The 20,888-nt window shown below is 37.4% G+C and overlaps 1 protein-coding gene across 2 annotated transcripts in view; it reads right to left on the bottom strand.

Moving 5' to 3' along the window:
• The window catches only part of LOC127443491 (FERM, ARHGEF and pleckstrin domain-containing protein 1-like), a 102,868-nt gene extending 87,493 nt beyond the window's left edge, over positions 1-15,375 (bottom strand). For both annotated transcript variants that reach the window (XM_051702159.1, XM_051702160.1), the window contains exons 1-2: positions 15,186-15,375; positions 624-813 (exon numbers count right to left, since the gene is read on the bottom strand). In XM_051702159.1, the coding sequence (XP_051558119.1) occupies positions 624-797 (174 nt within the window). In that variant the 5' untranslated portion in view covers positions 798-813; positions 15,186-15,375. The remainder of the gene's footprint in view (positions 1-623; positions 814-15,185) is intronic.
• Between the last annotated feature and the right edge of the window lie 5,513 nt (positions 15,376-20,888).

The raw sequence follows: 20,888 nt of genomic DNA, 5'->3' as shown, positions 1-20,888 counted from the left end.
TTGCTAGGGAGCGTAGAGTCACATGGGGTAACCTCCTCGTGGTCACAATTAAGGGTTCTCGCTCTAAATGGGGCGTGTGGTAATTTGTGCGTGGATTGTGGAGAGTAGCATGAGCCTCCACATGCTGTGAGTCTCTGCAGTGTCATGCACAACGAGTCACATGATAAGATGCGTGGATTGATGGTCTCAGAAGCGGAGGCAACTGAGACTTGTCCTCCACAACCCGGATTGAGGTGAGTAACCGCGCCACCATGAGGACCTACTAAGTAGCGGGAATTGGGTATTCCAGATTGGGATAAAAAGGATTCAAATGAAAAATTAATTAATTAATAATAAAAAAATAAAAAATAAAAAAAAACAATCACATTTCAAAAGTGAGCAAATTCAATAAAAAAAACATCTAAAAACAAAACCATCCAAAAAAACAAAACAAAAAAACATTTAAAAGCAAACAACTCCCTGGTTTATAAAAAAAAAACCATTTCAAACAAAACTAAACAAAAACAACTCGCATTTCAAAAGTGAACAAATCCTGATTTCTAAAAAAACAACATATAAAATAAAACATAGCAACACAAAAACAAAGTCTCAAAAGCGACAGTGTGACACAAACTGTGACTTACCGAGACTTCAAAGACTTCTTGAGTGTCATCGAGCATTTGAACACGGATGGAGATTTGTCTGCCGGGAGGCATGGTGGGGGGCTGCCTGCCGGGCTCAAGCGTGCTGATGCCTATGCTCTCAGGAGCCCCGAGCCTCTGGCCTGCCACCGAGGGCCGCTCCTCTGGCTCCACCATACTGACACAAACCCACCTGAGAACATAAACAAGCTCAAAGTTAAGTCTGGGGTAATAAAGTTTAGGAAAAGTATCATGATAATACCATGGCATTGGACACTGCCATGATGGCATCTTGGTACTCTTTGAAGTACTTTGAACCACCATGGTATATGAATGTGGTAATAATACAGCATCATAACATATTTCAAGTACCGTGGTATTACCATCTGATAATGTCTCTGTTTCTTATGAAGCCTGGCGAATGGCGATCGCATTTGTCCGAGACATTCTTTGCCTTGTTTGTAACTTGAATTTGTAATTCGCATTGCCCTGAAAAATGCCAAGGAGTTTTTAGGATAAGTTCATGATGTAGGATTCCTGATATGTACTTTGCTATAAACAAATCGTGCTGCTATGACAATATCACACAAACACACAGATTTTTGGTTAATGCAGAATTCGACCGCAGATGAAATATTCTGGTTTGAACAAGTAAACTAGAATCGGTGGAAACAATGATTGCAAAGGGAATTTAGTGAGGATCTGTACAGATGAGACGCTCAGGTGTTGCAATGAGAGTCCGAGTGGTATCGAATCTCCTGAACTCCACAATGCCCTTAATACTGTTACAACAGCATAAAGACAAACAATAGTCCTGCCATCACCCAGTTTTGCAGCGGTTTACAGATTTAAGAAGTCATTAGATGTGGGTTTAGAAGGCATTATACGCATGGATTTTTAACCTTAGATCAAGGCTAGTCAACTGGCGGCCTGAGGGCCAAATCTGGCCTGCCAATCATCTTTATCTGGCCCTTCGACTGATTTTTGAAATACCAGAGCGTTCTCTGCACACAACTCACGCCGGGTTCACACATCCTCCGTGAGCGGCGCATTTTTGTTTCGCGCCCATATTAACAGATTACACCGTTCCCACTTCAAGCATGAGTCGCAAGATGACATGTCCCAGAAAAAGCAGTGAGCTGATATTTTCGCCGTTGAGTCTATTTTTGCCACACGGCTCACACTGAGCTTAGCACAACACTAAAATAATCAGGAGATTATAGAAAAGACACAAAAGCAAATCAAAATGGTTCAAACTGAACCTATAGTACACTACAATGTATATGTCTGCATGCAAGTAAACTCAATAAAATAACTTAATAAAAGGAAAGAATTAATAAACTGCCGGACCTTTTTGCCATTCTGTGTATATAGGTGTACAGTCGACACAACATTAACCAATCACAACCAAGTGTGCTGATAAAGATGAAGTGCACGTGACTGCCCGTTGTTGTCCTTGAAGCAGCAATAACCTCGGCTTATTATGACCTTATTAAAAGAATACATTTGGCGCAGGATCCCATAGATACGTTTATTTTCTATGCAGAGGCGCTGCTGTTTCTCGCAGAAGAGATGCGGCCAATGTAAACATCCAACGCATGGAGGATGTGTGAACCCGGCTTCAGCATTCAAAGGCGACCCACAGCAATCAGCGGTGAGTTTAACAACACTCAATGGCACATGCAACAGAATTCAGCCGTCATCAGTTGTCCAGACCGGAGCGAATGTTCAAGCTTTTCTGGCGATAGTTACACTGCTTTGCAAAACATGGATCGAACCATTTAGGTGAGCATTTGATAGAGTCTTTTTCAATCAAATGTATTTATATAAATTGCTTAGTTGTGTGAAGTGCTGTCAAATCTACAGATGTAAGAAATGATCACCGCAGTTGTTACAGAAATGTTGTCAGCACATAAGCACATCTTAGGCAACAAAAGAGAAATCGATGATGAAAACCGAACGTTCAAATAAAATGTGCTGAAACGTTTGCTTTTATTCACTATTCTTGGAGTGTCAAACGATCTATTCAGGGTCGGTAGTGCTCATAAAAACAGTGATAACGTGAAAATGAACCTGCAAATATTCTGATAATGTTTGGTTGTATATAAAGCCGAGTCAGCCTTCTCAATCATGAACAGCATCAACTCAGTTTGTTATTATTTTACCAATGATTATATGCACAAAAATCTGGCTTCTGCACTGGCTATTGTGTGCAAATTCACAACATTTGCAGGACTAATTTTTCCCTCACTAAGTAGGATGATACTTTATAGAGAAAAAGGAAGAATAGACATTTTCTCTTTTTTTTTTTTTTAAAGAAAATTTTGGATTCACACTCTGCGTATCCTGATCTTTCGGACAAGGCTTTGAGATTATTTATGCCATTTCTGACAACATATTTATGCGAAGCTGGATTTTCTGCATTGGTGGCACTAAAAACAAAATACAGAAATAAGCTTAACGTCGAGCCAGATCTCCGCTTGCAACTTTCCTCTATTCAGCCTGACATACAGCGCTTGATATCAGCAAAACAACACCAGGGGTGGCAGTCAGCGTCAATACTCGCTGAGCTACCCAGGCCCCTGTAAATTCAAACTTAACTTTTCATGATTGAGGCTTTCCTCAAAGTTTTTGCTAGTATAGAACTGGGAATTCAGTACAGTATATCAAACCAACTCCTAACACCCTTTTAAGTTTCAGTTTTAGTTTCAGTTTTTTTTTTAAATCACATTTTAGGTGGGCCTGGGTAGCTCAGCGAGTACTGACGCTGACTACCACCACTGGAGTTGCGAGTTCGAATCCAGGGTGTGCTGAGTGACTCCAGCCAGGTCTCCTAAGCAATTGGCCTGGTTGCTAGGGAGGGTAGTGTCACATGTGGTAACCTCCTTGTGGTCGTGATTAGTGGTTCTCGCTCTAAATGGGGTGCGTGGTAAATTGTGCATGGATCGCGGAGAGTAGCATGAGCCTCCACATGCTGCGAGTCTCCGCGGTGTCATGCACAATGAGCCACGTGATAAGATGTGCGGATTGACTGTCTCAGAAGCGGAGGCAACTGAGATTTGTCCTCCGCCATCTGGATTGAGGCAAGTAACCACGGCACCACGAGGACCTACTAAGTAGTGGGAATTGGGCATTCCAAATTGGGAGAAAAGGGGATAAAAAAAAAAAAATTAAAAAAGAAATCACATTTTAATAATCGAAGATTAACCGCTTATCAAAATAATCCTATTTTGTGATTTTCACCGCTTGCTGATAAATTACATTTGCAGGGGATCCAGACAGAAAAATGTGCCACAACCACACAGTTCAAAGATATTACAGCAGATGACCACCGTATAACACCTCTCTTCCCAATCTGATGAAAAATATATACTTTAATCAAACAGTCCTTTCCAAAACTCTGTACATCAAAGAGAGATGAGAGAAGAGAACCCTTTCAGATTTTCAGACTATCATCTGCCACATCAAGTGGTTGCCATCGAGACGACACTTTCAATTCTTCAACAAAGACCTCAAGAGTACAGTACAAAAATAACACGGACACTTAGAGTAGCGTTTCTCTCTGTTTACTCAAAACACAGCTAGAGGGAATTAGATACAGAAACAAAAAAAGCTACAAAGGATCTTGTTTAATATGCAAATGCAAATTGTTCCTGAGATACGATGTGCAAATTATACGAACATTTGTGCGGCTACAGAATATTTAGTGGGTTAAGTATACAGAAGATTTGCCTGTCCATCCCAGACGCTAATACTGATATGGTACTGTTTAGTTTCCATTCTGCTTTATTAATACTGTAAGAATACTATGGTTTAATGCCATGGTAGTGTCCCAAAAAGCATGGTATATTCTTTACCGTAGTACATATCAGTTAGTAAATAAGTTAACTAAAGGTATCATTCATGTGTATTTATACATTAAGTTTAATAATTAGAATGAAGGGATTTTTTAAAATCACTGAAGTATGTGTAATGAAACACTACCACACAACACACATTCCTGATGGAATCTCACATCAAGACTAACTGTTAACTTTCAAATGAACATTCTGAAAGAACTGCATTCATCACTGACTCTCAGACAAGTTACAAAGGCAAGTCACAACAGGATAACAAGCATGAAGGGGTTTCTAAACACGTAAATCCAGCCAGCCTTCACTAATTTCACAACAAACTCCATTCCAGAGACAAGAAATAGGATTATCATACATAGTAGATTGATAACCTTGGAGAATTTAAAGGAATATTTCACCAGAAACTGTATAATTCTGTCATTATCTACTCAGCCCATACTGCAAAAAAAAAATTTCTTCCTGAGTATTTTGTCTTGTTTATCAGTAAAAGCATCTGAACATTCTTGAGAAGAAAAAATACATAAGATACATTGTCTTGTTTTCAGAGAAATCTAACCAAATTTAGTAACGTTTATGCCTAGAAAAAAAAAAAAAAAAAAGATATTTGCCGATGGGGAAAGAAATAAAAAAAAAACTTTGATTCAAAAACAAAACAAGTTTATTTTTCTTACCCCATTGGCGAATAGTATTTTCTTGTTTTAAACATAAATTCCACCAAATTTTGTTTGATTTTGCTGAAAACAAGACTTAATATCTTACGCCATTCTGCTTCTCAAGTAAAATTTTTACCAGAAAATAAGAAAACTCAAAAATACTCTGTAGGAAAATTATTTTTTGCAGGTGGTCTGAGAGAAACGCAAGCAAGTGGGGAGAGACGAGATATTCCAAGTAGAATAATTAGTTATTTTTTTTTTTTACTGTTCGGTTGACAAGATTGCAAGACGGCAGTGTCTGTTGTGTTCTTCACATTGCAATGGCAGAAAAAAACAGAACGCAAGAACCCACAAAACAGCATTTTTGGATTTTTCTCCCAATTTGGAATGCCAAATTCCCAATGCGATCTAAGTCCTCATGGTGGCGTGTAGTGACTTGCCTCAATCCGGGTGGCGGAGGACGAATCTCAGCTGTCTCCGCGTCCGAGACCGTCAATCCGCGCATCATATCACGTGGCTCGTTGAGCGCGTTACTACGGAGACATAGCGTGTGGAGGCCCACGCCATCCACTGCGGCATCTATGCATGACTCACCACGCGCCCCACCGAGAGCGAACAACATTATAGCGACCACAAGGAGGTTACCCCGTGTGACTCTACCCTCCCTAGCAACCAGGCCAATTTGGTTGCTTAGGAGACCTGGCTGGAGTCACTCAGCACGCCCTGGGATTCGAACTCACGAAATCCAGGGGTGGTAGCCAGCGTCTTTACCACTGAGCTACCCAGGCCCCAAAACAGCACTTAACAACAGATTACTGGAGCATAACCTCAACACATAATTAATCATTACTTACATACTTGTATTTGCGTTTAGGTCACACCTTACTAAGGCCAATGATTGACCAATTCCTAAGACTTCTTGTTCATTGATGAAAGCGGTTCAATTATCAGCCAATGCTGATAATCTCAAAATGGACAAATAATTGGCCTGGCCGATATATTGGTCTATCACTGACACTTCTGTTAATCAGTTAATTCTGTTAAGTAGAGCCCGAGCGATATGGGATTTTTGAGACCGATACCCATTTTAGAGGGGGGGAATTCACCGATTACCGATATGTTGGCCGATATAGTTAATTGTTGAGCTGGAATGAAAACAGACCTTTTCTATGTGGATTGTTCACCGATTTTGCACCGATATGACTATGCAAAGGTACTCAGAAGGCTGCTTTCTTAAACAAATATTTTTATCAAAGAATATTTGACATTATTATTATACATTGTCAACAAATTCTAGAAATGAACACTGAGAAAATAAAGAATAAATAAAAAATATAATAAATAGCTAAATAAACATCAGTACTGTTTAGTATGTCAATTGCTCACCACTGAAATAAATAAATAAAAAATACAATAAATAGCTAAATAAACATCAGTACTGTATGTTTAGTATCAGTCAATTGCTGACCATATAAATAAAAATACAATAAATAGCTAAATAAAAATCAGTACTGTATGTTTAATATCAGTCAATTGCTGACTATTAAAATAAAGAATAAATTCAAATAAAATAAATAGCTAAATAAACATCAGTACTGTATGTTTGGTATCAGTCAGTTGCTGACCATTTAAATAAAGAATAAATAAAAATAAAATAAATAGCTAAATAAACATCAGTATTACTGTTTAGTATCAGTCAAATGCTGACTATTTTAATACTGCCAGTCAATTATTGACAGGTTGTAAAACAAGAAGCATTTACACCTGCCGTGTCAAGAGATAAACAGCGGCAGCGGTGTTACACCCTATTCTGCTATACAAGTTCAGGGGAAACTTTCAACGGTGGAAAACCAGACTTTTAAATATTACATTTTGTAAATGCAATGACTGGAATTGTTCAGCTGAAGGGGGTATCAAACTGTGAATCCTGAACAAAACAGTTTCATTCAACTGACAAGCAATGAAAGTAGCTATGTGGTTATCTAGTTAGCTATATAAAACATTGTTTTCTGCATTATATGTTCTGAAAAAAGTTTTCACATCTGTGCATATCGGTAAACATATACAGCGATACCGATATATCAGTGAAAGGCTAATATCGGCCGATAATATCGGCAGACCAATATATCAGTCGGGCACTACTGTTAAGTGTACATGGTTTTCAGCCAATAATCTCAAAATTGCGCAATATCGGCCAATTTACTGGCCTGGTCAAAATTCAGTCACTAAAACTTCTGTTAATCGGCAAAGTGGGCACAATTATCAGAAAAAGCTTATAAATCTCAAAATGGCCAAATATCGGCCAATTAATCGGCCTATCACTGAAACTTCTGTTTATTGGCCAAGTGTAAACAGTTATCAGCAGATAATCTTGAAATGGCCAAATATCGGTCAATTAATCAGCCTGGACGATATATCGGCCTATCACTGACACTTCTGTTGATCAGACAATTGTACACAGTTATCAGCCGATAATCTTAAAATGGCCAAAGATTGATCAGCCGATTAATTGGTCTGGCTAATATATCGGTCAATAACTAACAAAAAGCCAAAAAAATTACAAAATAAACTTAAAGAAATAAAAGAAACAGAAAAGAAAGAATTGACTAGAAAAACAGGATAGAGGCCAACAGGCTCTCAATGTCCATTCTGCTAACACAAACAGTGCAATAAAGAGGCCCATTCTTTCCTGTCCTGAGCTGAAGTTACTGGTTGCACACATTTAAACTGAATGAGTAATTGAGAAGTGGCTCCTCTGGGACATTTAATCCCCCTGGTTGGCAGTTTCATTACCCACCCAAAACAGACTCTTTTAGGACAGTATCTTCAGTAGAACAGCAGAGCTTTAATTTACTTTTCAACTACTTGATGTATGCTTCTCTATTACCAACCTTCACTATACCAGAACGGCCCTTTAATTACACAAAGACTGATCATCCGTACAATGGAAATACAAACAACAGGCCTGAATGAACTGATGTACTCATATAAAGACTTCTAAAGAACTAAATTTCCATTGAAACTAGAGTCATTAAAACCTACTTACAGAAACATTATGACAAATGTCTGTAATTATCTTTAATCATTTTCGTGCTATCTTTAGTTCACTCATTTTTAACAGCTCCTCTCAGCAGTTAGCAACATTTTGTATTTTCAAAATAATATTCGCAGGTGTGTTTCGGGCTTGTTTATACTTAAAAGTTCCACATTATGCACCAAGTCTTCATTTTATCTGGTTATTACTGGGATTTTGGTTGAACAATAAAGCGCATCTGGGATTTTATTAATTTTTGACACTTTTTCTGTGCCCATCATAGTAAGAAAAGACTAAGAAATTTTTTTGACATTCTATAAGTCGATTAAAAAAAAAAAAAAAAAACTATAGGCCAATTAATCGGTTATCAGTCTCTCTCACCACCCTAGTTAATTGGTATCTGCAAAATCCACTATCGGTTGACCTCTAATATACACAACATCAGCCACAACATTAAAACCACCTGCCTAATATTGTGTAGGTCCCACTCGTGCCGCCAAAACAGCACCAAGTTTCATCTCAGAGTAGCAATCTGACATAATATTCTTCTCACCACAATTGTACAGAGCGGTTATCGGAGTTACCGTAGACTTTGTCAGTTCAGACCAGTCTGGCCATTCTCTGTTGATCTCTCTCATCAACAAGGTGTTTCTGTCCACAGAACTGCCACTCACTGGATGTTTTTTGTGTTTGGCACCATTTGGAGTAAATTTTAGAGACTGTTGTGTGAGAAAATCCCAGGAGATCAGCAGTTACAGATATGCTCAAACCAGCCCATCTGGCACCAACAATCATGCCATGCTCCAAATCACTGAGATCACATTTTTTCCTCATTCTGATGGTTGATGTGAACATTAACTGAAGTTCCTGACCCATATCTGCATGATTTTATGCACTGCTGAAACACGATTGGCTGATTAGATAATCACATGGATGATTGTTGGTGCCAGACGGGCTTGTTTGAGTATTTCTGTAATGTAAAGGCTAAATAAATAGTGCATTAAAATCACTGCATTATTTCCGATGTTGTGTAATTTTACATCTGCAGCAAAATCATTGAGAACTTATTCCATATATCACCAAGATTTTAAGCCAGCATTGCTCAATTGTTGGGTACACCGTGCATTTCACCATGTCCTAATCTTGGTTAATGGCTCAAAACCACCACATATGATTAGTTCTGCACTAGTTACGAGTAAAGCAGGTTAATCGACTTTCTTTGCAGGTAGAGAAACAGTATAGATTCAACACAAATGATTTTCTCACACTCAAGATTCTGGTAATACTTTTCTCAAAGGGGTTTCACTATAAATTCTAATGTCTTCCCATGATTTTCTAACCCATAATCTGCCCCAAGAGTGATAATACAAACATAAAGAGAAGGGATCAAATTCCTTTTTCTGCACACAGAAGAGCTGCACTTCTCATTTTTCAGTAGATGTGATGCAATCTTTGGTATAATAAAGTATTAAAATATTGATTTTAATAAATTATTCATTATACTTAAGAATTATGAGCAACAGTTAAAGTGATGCTGCATGCAAGGGACGACCAATAAGGTTACGATTATATGACCCTATCTAAAGTAGTGAATGTATAGTACTGTAATTTGTGATCGATCCTCTTTCTATAATTGGACGTCAGCAGGAAACACTTCATGCACACCAAAACATTGTTGCCACGCTGAGTGTTAAAAAATGTGTTGGCAAACAAAGCGAAAGGGAATCCTATACAGATTTAGCCTAAACTGGAAACCTTTAGCCATAAAAAGTGTGAAAGTAAGAGGCATGCAAATACAGAAGGTCGCATTAACATGTCAAAGCTATAAACAACTCGCCTGAGTGAAGACATGGGAAGTATTTCTGGAGAAAAAGTGCCAATTGACTAAGTAGAATTATAGCAACAACATGTGCTACATAATTACCAAATTATTATTTTATTTTTTTGCCATGGTAGTATTTGCACAGCATTTTGGTAATAAAATGTGGTTGGACAAATACTATAGAAATACCATGTTTTCAGACATAGTATCATGGTAATACCATCGTTTTTGGACACAGTACCATGGTAATACCATATTTCCGGACATGGCACCATGGTAAAAACAGGTTTTTGGATATTTACCATGGTAAAACCAATTATTCGGAAATGGTACCATGGTAAATCCATGTTTTTTGGACAAAGTCTGCTCAAATCTAGCCTACTCTTACAACACAAAATACCATGTTTTTGGACATTTACAATGGTAATACTGTGTTTTCAGACATGGTACCATGGTAGTAGTACCCCATTTTTGGAACACTGTACCATGGTATTACCACATTTTTGGACATGAAACTACAGTAGTACCATGTTTTTGGACACGGTACCATGGTAAATCAGTGTTTTGGGCATGTTACCATGGTAAACCCGTCTTTTCGGACATGTACCATGGTAATAAAACACATCTGGATATATATACTATAGTAATAACATGTTTTTGGACATGGCACCACAATAATTCTATGTTTTTAGACACGGTACTATTGGTAATACCATATTTATGAATGTGTAAATGTTTTTTGCAAATGGTACCACAGTAAATCCATGTTTTTTGGACAAAGTCTATTCTACTCAGATCTTGCCTACACTTGAAACACTAAATACCATGTTTTTGGACATTTACCATGGTAATAGCATGTTTTCAGACATGGTACCATGGTAGTAGTAACACCTTGTAACTACAGTAGTACCATGTTTTAGGACAAGGTTCCTTGGTAATACCATGTTTTTTGGACATGGTACCATGGTAAATCCATGGTTTGGGCATATTACCATGGTAAATCCATGTTTTTGGACACAGTACCATTGTATTACTATATTTTTGGACATGATATCATGGTAATACCATGTTTTCAGACATGGTACCATGGTAATAAAAAGTGTTTGGACCCATACTATAGTAAAACCATGGTAATACCACATTTTTGGACATGGCACCACAGTAATTCCATGTTTTTGGACAAAGTACTATTGGTAATAACATTTTTGGATGAGTAACATTGTAATACCCTGTTTTAGGACGTGGTACCACAGTAGTACCACATTTGGACATGTTACTATGGTAAAACCATGTTTTTGGACATTAACCATGGTAAAAACATTTTTTTAGAAATGGTACCATCGTAAATCTATGTTTTTTGGACAAAGTCTACTCTACTCAGATATAACCCTACTCTTGCAACACAAAATACTATGTTTTTGGACATTTAACATGGTATTAACATATTTTAGGACATGGTAACATGATAATACCACATTTTTGGACATGCTACTACAGTAGTACCATGTTTTTGGACATGGTAGCATAATAATACTGTGTTTTTTGGACATGGTACCTTGGTAATACCATGATTTTTTAAACATGTACAATGGTAAATCCATAATATTATTTGTTGTACCTAGTATTATGTAGCATTAATATCCAAGTATGTCAAAGTACCATGGTAATACCATGTGATATCATCTCCATGCCAAGGTGGTGCCATGTACTTATTGAAGTTCTACACTAAGAGACTTGTCAAATATCCAGGTGATGCCTATTTCAAAGGCTAAAACAGAGAATTTTATGGCTCAATTCTAAACAGTTACTTTGTTCAAACAAACATTTATTTTCCCATGTTTTACAAACACTCACACACCCATTATAGAGAAGAGAGAGCGAAGCCAAAGAGGAACTAAACAAAAGCTGCTGCACCATGGGTTATGTTCCCAGACTCGTGCTCACCAAGCAAGTTAACCTGCCTTTCAACTTGTTTGCCTGAAATTTCCCATGCATGTGTTCAGCAAGACAGATGGGTGTTAAACAGTGGCTGCTCTGTGAGGCAGACATATGCACAAACTCAATGTACACATGTGAACGCATGGATCAACACCACTGACCTTGAGTTTGATATGAAGTGTGCCTTTGACCAAACAACTCCACAAAGAACACTTTGAAAACACATGAATGACCAAGGACTGTTCTAGACTGCTTGTCAATATAATCAATATATAACACTCAACATACTGTCTAATTAGTAGTGTTTGCTAAGGCAAGCATATCTAATACTATTGCTTCTAATAAGAGTTTAGGATTTAAACAAACTCCTGACTGAAGTATTAAACTTTCCATTTCAAATCATGTGGAGGTGTGCTATTCTTTTCTACGTAATCAGACTTTATAAATTTCACATGTTGGATGATAAAACTGATGAAATTCATTTGACTTTGACTAGTGAGCAACCACCCTGAACACCTTAGAAATGCCCTAGCAACAACCCAGGACATCCTGGCAACCCCCTAGCAATGCCCTAGCAACCGTCCAGAACATCACAGCACTGTCCTAATAACCACCTAGCAATAACCAAGCAACCATACAGAACATCTTAGCAATCACCAATCATTGCCCTAGCAACCACCCAGAACATCCAAGCAATGTCCTTGCAACCACTAGCAATGATCTAGCAACCATCTAGAACATATAAGCAACCACCTAGCAATAATACTGAACATCCTAGCAACCACCTAGCAATGCCTAGAAACCCCTTAGCAATGCCCTAGCAACCATCCAGAACATCCTGGCAACCACCTAGCAATGCCCTAGCAACCATCTAGCAAAGCCATAGCAAGCATCAGTAATGCCCTAGCAAGCATCCAGAACATCCTAACAATGCCCTAGCAACCACCCAAAACATCCTGGCAACCACCAAGCAATGACCTAGCAACCATCCAGAACATCCTAGCAACCACCTAGCAATGATTTAGCAAACCCTTAGCAATGTCCTAGCAACCACACAAAACATCCAGGAAACCATCTAGCAATGGCCTAGCAACCATCCAGAACATCCTGGCAATGACCTAGCAATACCCTAGCAACCACCTAGCAAAGCCCTAGCAACCACCCAGAACATCCTAGAAATGTCCTAGCAACCACCTAAAAATCCTGGCAACCACCTAGCAATGACCTAGCAACCATCCAGAACATCCTAGCAACCACCTAGCAATGATTTAGCAAAACCTTAGCAATGTCCTAGCAACCACACAAAACATCCAGGAAACCATCTAGCAATGCCCTAGCAACCACTCTGAACATCCTAGCCAGAACCAAGCAATGGCCTAGCAACCATCCAGAACATCCTAGCCAGCACCAAGCAATGGCCTAGCAACCATCCAGAACATCTTATCAACCACCAAGCAATGCCCTAGCAACCATTCAGAACATCCTAGCCAGCACCTAGTAATGCCCTAGCAACCATCCAGAACATCCTAGCAACCACCTAGTAATGCCCTAGCAACCATTCAGAATATCCTAGCAAGCACCTAGTAATGCCCTAGCAACCACCCAAGAACACCTTAGCAATGTGGGGTTAACTTTTGCATGGGCAAAAACCAATTACATATATGTCATAAAATGTAGAAATCTAGTTAAACTGCCTTATTTAAATTATTACAATCCTCTTATAAGTCTTTGTGTTCTTAAATATAGATGACACCTAAATACAATTTTTATTACACTTATTGATACTTTCTGGTGTTAGCCACTGCTGTACTCAACAAAGAAGGTTTGAGGGAGATCCTACAGTATATTATAATTTTACAGCAGTAACTATGGAATTTTGCTGAAAAACTATGATTACCATGGTAAATTTCTATAAGGGCATGGTGTTGAATGTCTAATTATGGCATAAAATATGTTGATTTTAAATCTAAAGATGGAGAAAATATATAAAAATCTACAATTTGTTTTATTTTGTTAGAAAATGTGCCCAGATAGCACACATACATCCCTGAGATTTCCTCTGTTTTAGATCTGGAAAGCATCACAATCTAATAAACATCTACTAAACATCTTAAAAAAATCAGATTTACAAACATTCTAAATCATAAACATCTCAAAGACATCTGAGAGAAATAGACATCTTCCAGATCCATACACACACATCTAATAGAAGTCTGGGAGATGTACGTGATTACCATGCCCTGACAGCACACGTACATCACCCAGAAGTCTACTTGATGTGTGGGTTTACATCTGGAAGATGTATTTTTTAGGTTGTTTGCTCATCTGCTATACGTCTACAAGATGTTTCCTCTCAGGTGTCAATAAGACGTTCAGCAGACGTCTTTGAGACGTTTATGATTTAAAATGTTTGTAAATCTGATTGTTTTAAGATGTTTAGAAGATGTTAATTAGACTGTGATGCTTTCCAGATGAAAAGATCTAAAACAGACATCTCGGAGATGAACATGTGCTATCTGGGTGGTAAATCTGGTAATAGACTGGCAGTATTCCACATCCAGTCGTGTTGATCCTGTGGCACAGCAGATGTGGGTTATTCAAGTAATCCCTAAGGATCAGATGTTACTAGGTTAAGCTGTCTGTGGGTTACTAGAATCAAGAATTCATATGACAGGGAAAGTCCATAAGGTGCAAATGATCAGCAGAACCACCCTACACCCTACAACCCACATCCACTTAAAATACAGCATCACTACAACCATTCCCAAATCAATGCAGAAAATGCATGCAATTAAAACAAATGATCTTCCTTTATACTGCATATAGGTTCACCTGGCTATGGGATTATATACATCAATAATTTTATATGATAGTGAAATGCATGCTGAGTGACCCTTACATACTTTTACTATGGTGCAGTGATGGTATTAACACTATGGCACTCCAAGGTACTTCAGATAAGATCACCGTATGCCCAAAAAACATGGTATCACCATTGCATTTCTTGTTATTTGAAGTTTGAGTAAAACTATAGTAAACTACAGATAAAACATGACCATAGTAAAGCTTTGGTGTGAACATACTGTACACTAAAGATACGATATGACGCGTGGCAACCGTAGTCGCGGTGTACGAAAATTTAATCGTGTTGGAGATCGCGACAATGTAACAGCGATTCTCTGATCGTAGAACTCTTTTTCGCGCCAAGTTAGGAAAACCGGCCGGTCCATTTAGATGTAAGCATTCAAGCCATAAAGTCCTTACCTTTTAACCCGAATGAGTATTCCACGTGGATGTGTCCGTAAATGTTTTTTAAATCGTATTCCGTAAAGATACGCTGCTGTGCACGCGCCGAAATCGCGGTTTATTGGTATATTGCTTGTTATCCCGAGTTAAGCGCTGGAACTCGCCGCCTTCCCGGTCGCCATGACTGAGCGATTGATCCAAGAGTGAAACCACAGGCTGATTTCATCCAATAAAACACTGCCTCCAGCCTCCAGAACCCGCACTACAGTCTTATGAAGTACTGATGAGTAATAGCGCCACCTAGCCGTGGATTCATCATTGCCAGGTGAGATGTTATAAAATACCAAATGTGCCTGACAGGTAAATGGTTAACCCTTTTCTGAAGTGGTTATTGTGAATAAGCATCTTAATTTGTTACTCTAAAAAGGATGTTGATGTCTCAAAAGATAACACATTTTGTCCTATAATCCAGCTAGCTAACAACGTTCTGGGAAGGTTAGTTTATGGTTATAAAAATAAAACCTAAAACTGACCATTAGGGAACATTCTATGTAGGTTCTTATTAGGTTATCCACAAAAACCTCCCTGCAACGTTCTGGAAACGTTGGTTTATGGTTGCAAAAAACAGAACCCAAATAGAACGTTCCTAGAATGTTAGGAATTGGTTCCCCAAAAAATAACCAAATGCTAACGTTAGGGGAACATCCTGTTTGCATGGAACTATTGCACCTATATTTACACAATAGTACTATTTTGCTCCATGAATTTTCAATAAAAAGAATTGTATTTTTACCATTTTGATACACTTTGTGACCATAAAAAAAGCACATTTTCATTAAGGTGTGCTTTTAGCCCCTTTGGACCCCTTTAATGATTATATCATTTGAAATTAAAAATACCGCACCGATGTATCGGCTGCCGATATTTATCGTCCAACTATTGACCAAATTAAAACCATCGGCATATCAGAAATAAGCATGAAAACAGGGTTGGGGAGTAACGGAATACATGTAACGGTATTACGTATTTAAAATACAAAATATTAGTAACTGTATTCCACTACAGTTACAGTTTAAATCATTGGTAATTAGAATACAGTTACATTCAAAAAGTATTTTGATTACTGAAGAGATTACTTTGCATTTTATTGTCATTTGTTTCATTTAATATTTAGACTATTACATCAGAAAATATTTATCCATATAAGAGCTGCGATCCAACAGCGGTGAAACACTAAGATTAAAACATTCATATGAGCAGGCAGTGAAGTTTGGAGCAGCAGAAATAGAAATACACCTTGTGTAAATTGTCATGTGAACATTTAACTTTATGCAATGCTTAAATGCTATTTCTAACCACTTTACATTTAGCTTAAGTTACTGACCTAGTATAATCTAATGGAATATGTTACAAATGATATTTTACAGCATGTTTTCTGTAATCTGCAGTGTAATAAATTTTTTTCCCTCCCCAATTTGTAATGCCCAATTCCCAATGCGCTCTAAGTCCTCATGGTGGCGTAGTGACTCGCCTCAATCCGGGTGGCGGAGGACGAATCTCAGATGCCTCCTCGTCCGAGACCTTCAATCCACGCATTTTATCACGTAGCTTGTTGAACACGTAACCGCAGAGACCTAGCGCATGTGGAGGCTTCACGCTATTCTCCGCGGCATCCACACACAACTCACCACGCACCCACCGAGAGCGAACCACATTATAGCGACCACGAGGAGGTTACCCCATGTGACTCTACTCACCCTAGCAACCGGGTCAATTAGTTGCTCAGAAAGCCTGACTGGAGTCACTCAGCATGCCCTGGATTTGAACTTGCCACTCCAGGTGTGGTAGTCAGTCTTTACTTGAACTATCCAGGCCACCCCTAGTGTAATCATTTTAAAAGTAATCCTGAATGTCAATATGAAAAGCCGATGGCTTATGATTTATTAGTAACACACTTGGTAAAAACTCTGAATTCAAATGCACAATCCAGAAATAATAATAGCCACAATATGTAGAAGTGTTGGCATTCCTAAGAGCATAACGTTTTTATTCTCTCATCCTCGCGTTAATGCGAAAACATTTACAAACATGACAGTTGTGAAAGCAGCACTTACCTATAGGCTACATAAGGGAAACCTTTCCAAAACGCTTTGAAACTTGCAGACTTTGACTTCAGAGATATCAGTATGACATCCATTAATGCTGCATGATTAATTGAATTAAGATTGAAATCACAATATGGCCTTGTTCGATTACTAAACCATAAAAGGCTGCATTTTAAACTGCAAAAACAGAAGTGCAAAAATGCTTTAAAAGTACAAAATAAACTTTTTTCATATCAATAATGTTACCATATTTAGTCTTTTTATGGCTCTTTAAAATTTTGGCCTGTCATGTGCTGAACATATCCAATGTATATAGAGGCAGACCGATATATCGGTTTTATGATTAATCTGTGCCAATAGTTGCTTTTTGGAACTATCGGTTATCGGCAATAGCTCTGTCGATAGCTGCCGACAGTTTTCTATTTATTTTTTTATTTTTATTATTATTTCACCGTGTTCCTTTGAAAATTATGTTTTTTAAATTGAAGTGAGGGCATGCAAAGAAAGTTAATTTCAAAATAAAAGTCCCTGATGTGTTTCAGGGTTGTTTAGTGTTAAGTCCCATGTTAAGCACAGTGAAAGCTTTTGTACCTCTTTGTAAATTTAAGCATTCCTAAGTAAAAAAAAAAAAAAAAAAAAAAGATCTGATGACAAAATGAAGTTGCAAAATATCGGTATCGTTATTGGCCTATAGCTATCTGTATGCTCTCGGCCAAAAATCCGATAATGCCGATAACCAATAGTTCCAAAAAGCAACTATTGGCACAGATTCAGTGAAACTGATATATATATATATAGTTTACCTCTAATTGTTGAACTAGATTCAAAATGTTTAAAAAAAAATTTACTTTTTACAAGTAATCTTGTAAAAAAAAAAGGCATGTTTACAAAAAAAAAAACATTAAAATGGTCCATTAAACTGACTCACAGAAATTAAATCGAAAGTACAGACTCACTCACCATTTGTGCTACTGAAGTAAAAAAAAAAAGCTTTCATACCTCTTTGTACATTTTTTAAACATTACTCTTAAGCAAAACTAGTTTTCTGATAGAAAAAAGAAAGTTGCAAAATATCAGTATCGGCCTATGGTTTTTGTTAAAATCGGTATAGTAATTTTTCATATTATTAATGTCCTGACTATACATTGTGATCAGTTGAATGCCACTTTGGTGAATAAAGGTACCAATTTCTTTCCATAAGAGCAAAATCCATGTGCGGACCCTCTACATGTAGAATAAAACGGCTTCTATAAGGTTACTGTTAATTGGCATGACATGACGTAACCGTCAAGATCATAAGGCATATAACTATATTTTACACTTATTCCCCGTATTAAAAAATATATTGAAATAAATAAACTGATAAACATTGGATATCGTAAGACTGAAGTGGGCCCTGACAACTTTACACTTTCAGAGTAATTAGAATTACAGCCTTAAAGCAAATTACAAAGACAAATCAGAGTCCCCGCGAATGCAAGGATGGAGTGGAGAGAAATAATATCAAGGAGGAAAATAAGGATGGAGTGAAAGGAAATATATTAATTGGAGAGTTCAAGATTAAGAACCTAAAATTTGACACAGATGGGAACTGTTTAAAGAAGTAATTATATAATATTAAATGATGACAATTCTTTCTGTTTGACAGAAATGTAATAACCAATGATCCTGCCCCACAAAGGCAAAACGCAAAATAGAGTTATTAATGAAACAGGTCTCTTATGATCTGTCCAGTGACAGATGAGTTTGTTTTGTTTGCCGAAATCCAGAGTAAACATTGTGTGAAAATGCAGTAATTACAAAATCCACATCAAAATAATTCAAGCCATTTTTCTCAGTTTCAATGTTAGTTAATGAGTATGGCCTTTGTAGGGCAGTAAAGGGTATTTATATTTTTACCAGTGAAACTATATGTGTAAAGTCATTTAGGGAATACAAGAATTTGGATGGATGGAAAGTAAATTCATGTAAGCACCAAAGGTTATTTTCATGGCAAACAGCGTAGTTTAAAGCGCAATGACAAACAACAAACAAACTATCACAGCACTGTAAAAATTTGTATAAAAGAGATGTAAGACACGAGGAGACAAACAGCCTCTCACATCGACACCGAATTAACAACAGGGGAAACAGAAGCACACGTCCTGCAAAACACATATCAAGCTATGAATCATGAGCACGTACGGTACTATCAGCTAATACTGTCCGCAGAATCAATGGGACCCGGCGCATCAGAGTGCTTAGCCCACCCCTGCCTACATCCGGCCCCGGTTACTGTTATGACTGGAGTCTTCATTTTAATGCGAGTGGTCATGTTTTCTTGCATATATTGCAAAACTGCAATTCATCTCTTTGAGTTAAACTTTTTTTAATGAGGAAAAAAATTATGTAAAAAAAGTGAACCTTTAATTCGTTATGTAACTATAAATGTTCTTAAAGTCAACATTATTTGTATTACTAATATAGAATATGTGCCATATTCTGCTGAATTGTAAGCTTATGTAATGCAGATGTTTCTTACCATAGGTGAATTACGGCCCGGGCCAATGGGGCCAGTGTCCAGGGGCCCTTGACTACCAGAGGTCTGGGAGGGCCCTGGGCTGCAAGGCCTCGCAGCCCATCTACTTTGAAAACAAATATTTAATATAAGCTTAAATATGTGGGCCCCACAGCTTATACAAGGTCCCCTAAATAGGCCCCTGTGACTATAAGGGCCCTCAGTCCTCTTATAGAACCCTTTTGCTTTCCTGTCTCTAATTAAATTTGTTGAGCCACTCTTTAACCCTATAATGCCGCTTGTATCATAATTGATACATGACTTTCTAGAGCCTCTACATCATCAACATAATTAAAACTTAGCTGAAAAAAATTATATTACATATTGTATGCTGTGTACTAGATGTTTACTGCCTCCTGGTGAAAGTTTCCATGCACTTTTTGAAGTAGAAGGCCTAGTAATATATTTTCCAAAATGGCTACCTTCACATTGTGATGCACTCGTCTTTTTTATGTGAAATCTTTGCTGATTTTGATAAAGGAAAAAAAAGTACAATAACTATTATATTTGTACTGATATTTCAAAATGAGTATTTATTGAAGCAACATGTGCTCACTTAGAATGTCATACTTTTATAGACAAATCGTGTTGAAAATGTATCAGATATGATATAACAGGCTTTTGAGGTATATCTCTCAGTCATTCCATTTATGTCCACCACAATAAAAAAAAGCTTTTAAAATACTGGCATAGCAGTTTTAAAGATATATTTGAAGTGTGATTTATTTTACATATGCAGCTTGCTCCGTCATTATATAGATCTCGTGGTTTTTATACATATCTCATGGTTTATTATAATGTGATCTTAATATTAAAAAAGGTTTTACAATTTAACTTTTTTTAAAAAAACATCAATATAGTGTTTGGTGTATAAAACCATAGATTAAAAAATAAATCATATTGCATTTGAGGTGCTGAATTGTAATGTCATACATTTCTAGAGCAAGGAGAGGAAATTGTCATGGCCAAACTCCAAAACATTTGGCATCTCTGAAAAGCCCAGTGCGTCCTCTTAAGATACACAAACTATATACTATTCATTGCTATAACTGCATGTTT

Source organism: Myxocyprinus asiaticus, chromosome 7, assembly GCF_019703515.2.
Source record: "Myxocyprinus asiaticus isolate MX2 ecotype Aquarium Trade chromosome 7, UBuf_Myxa_2, whole genome shotgun sequence".
Classification (NCBI taxonomy): Eukaryota; Metazoa; Chordata; class Actinopteri; order Cypriniformes; family Catostomidae; genus Myxocyprinus; species Myxocyprinus asiaticus.
The sequence above is the reverse complement of the archived record's forward strand: the minus strand, read 5'-3'. Positions and strand labels throughout refer to the sequence as shown.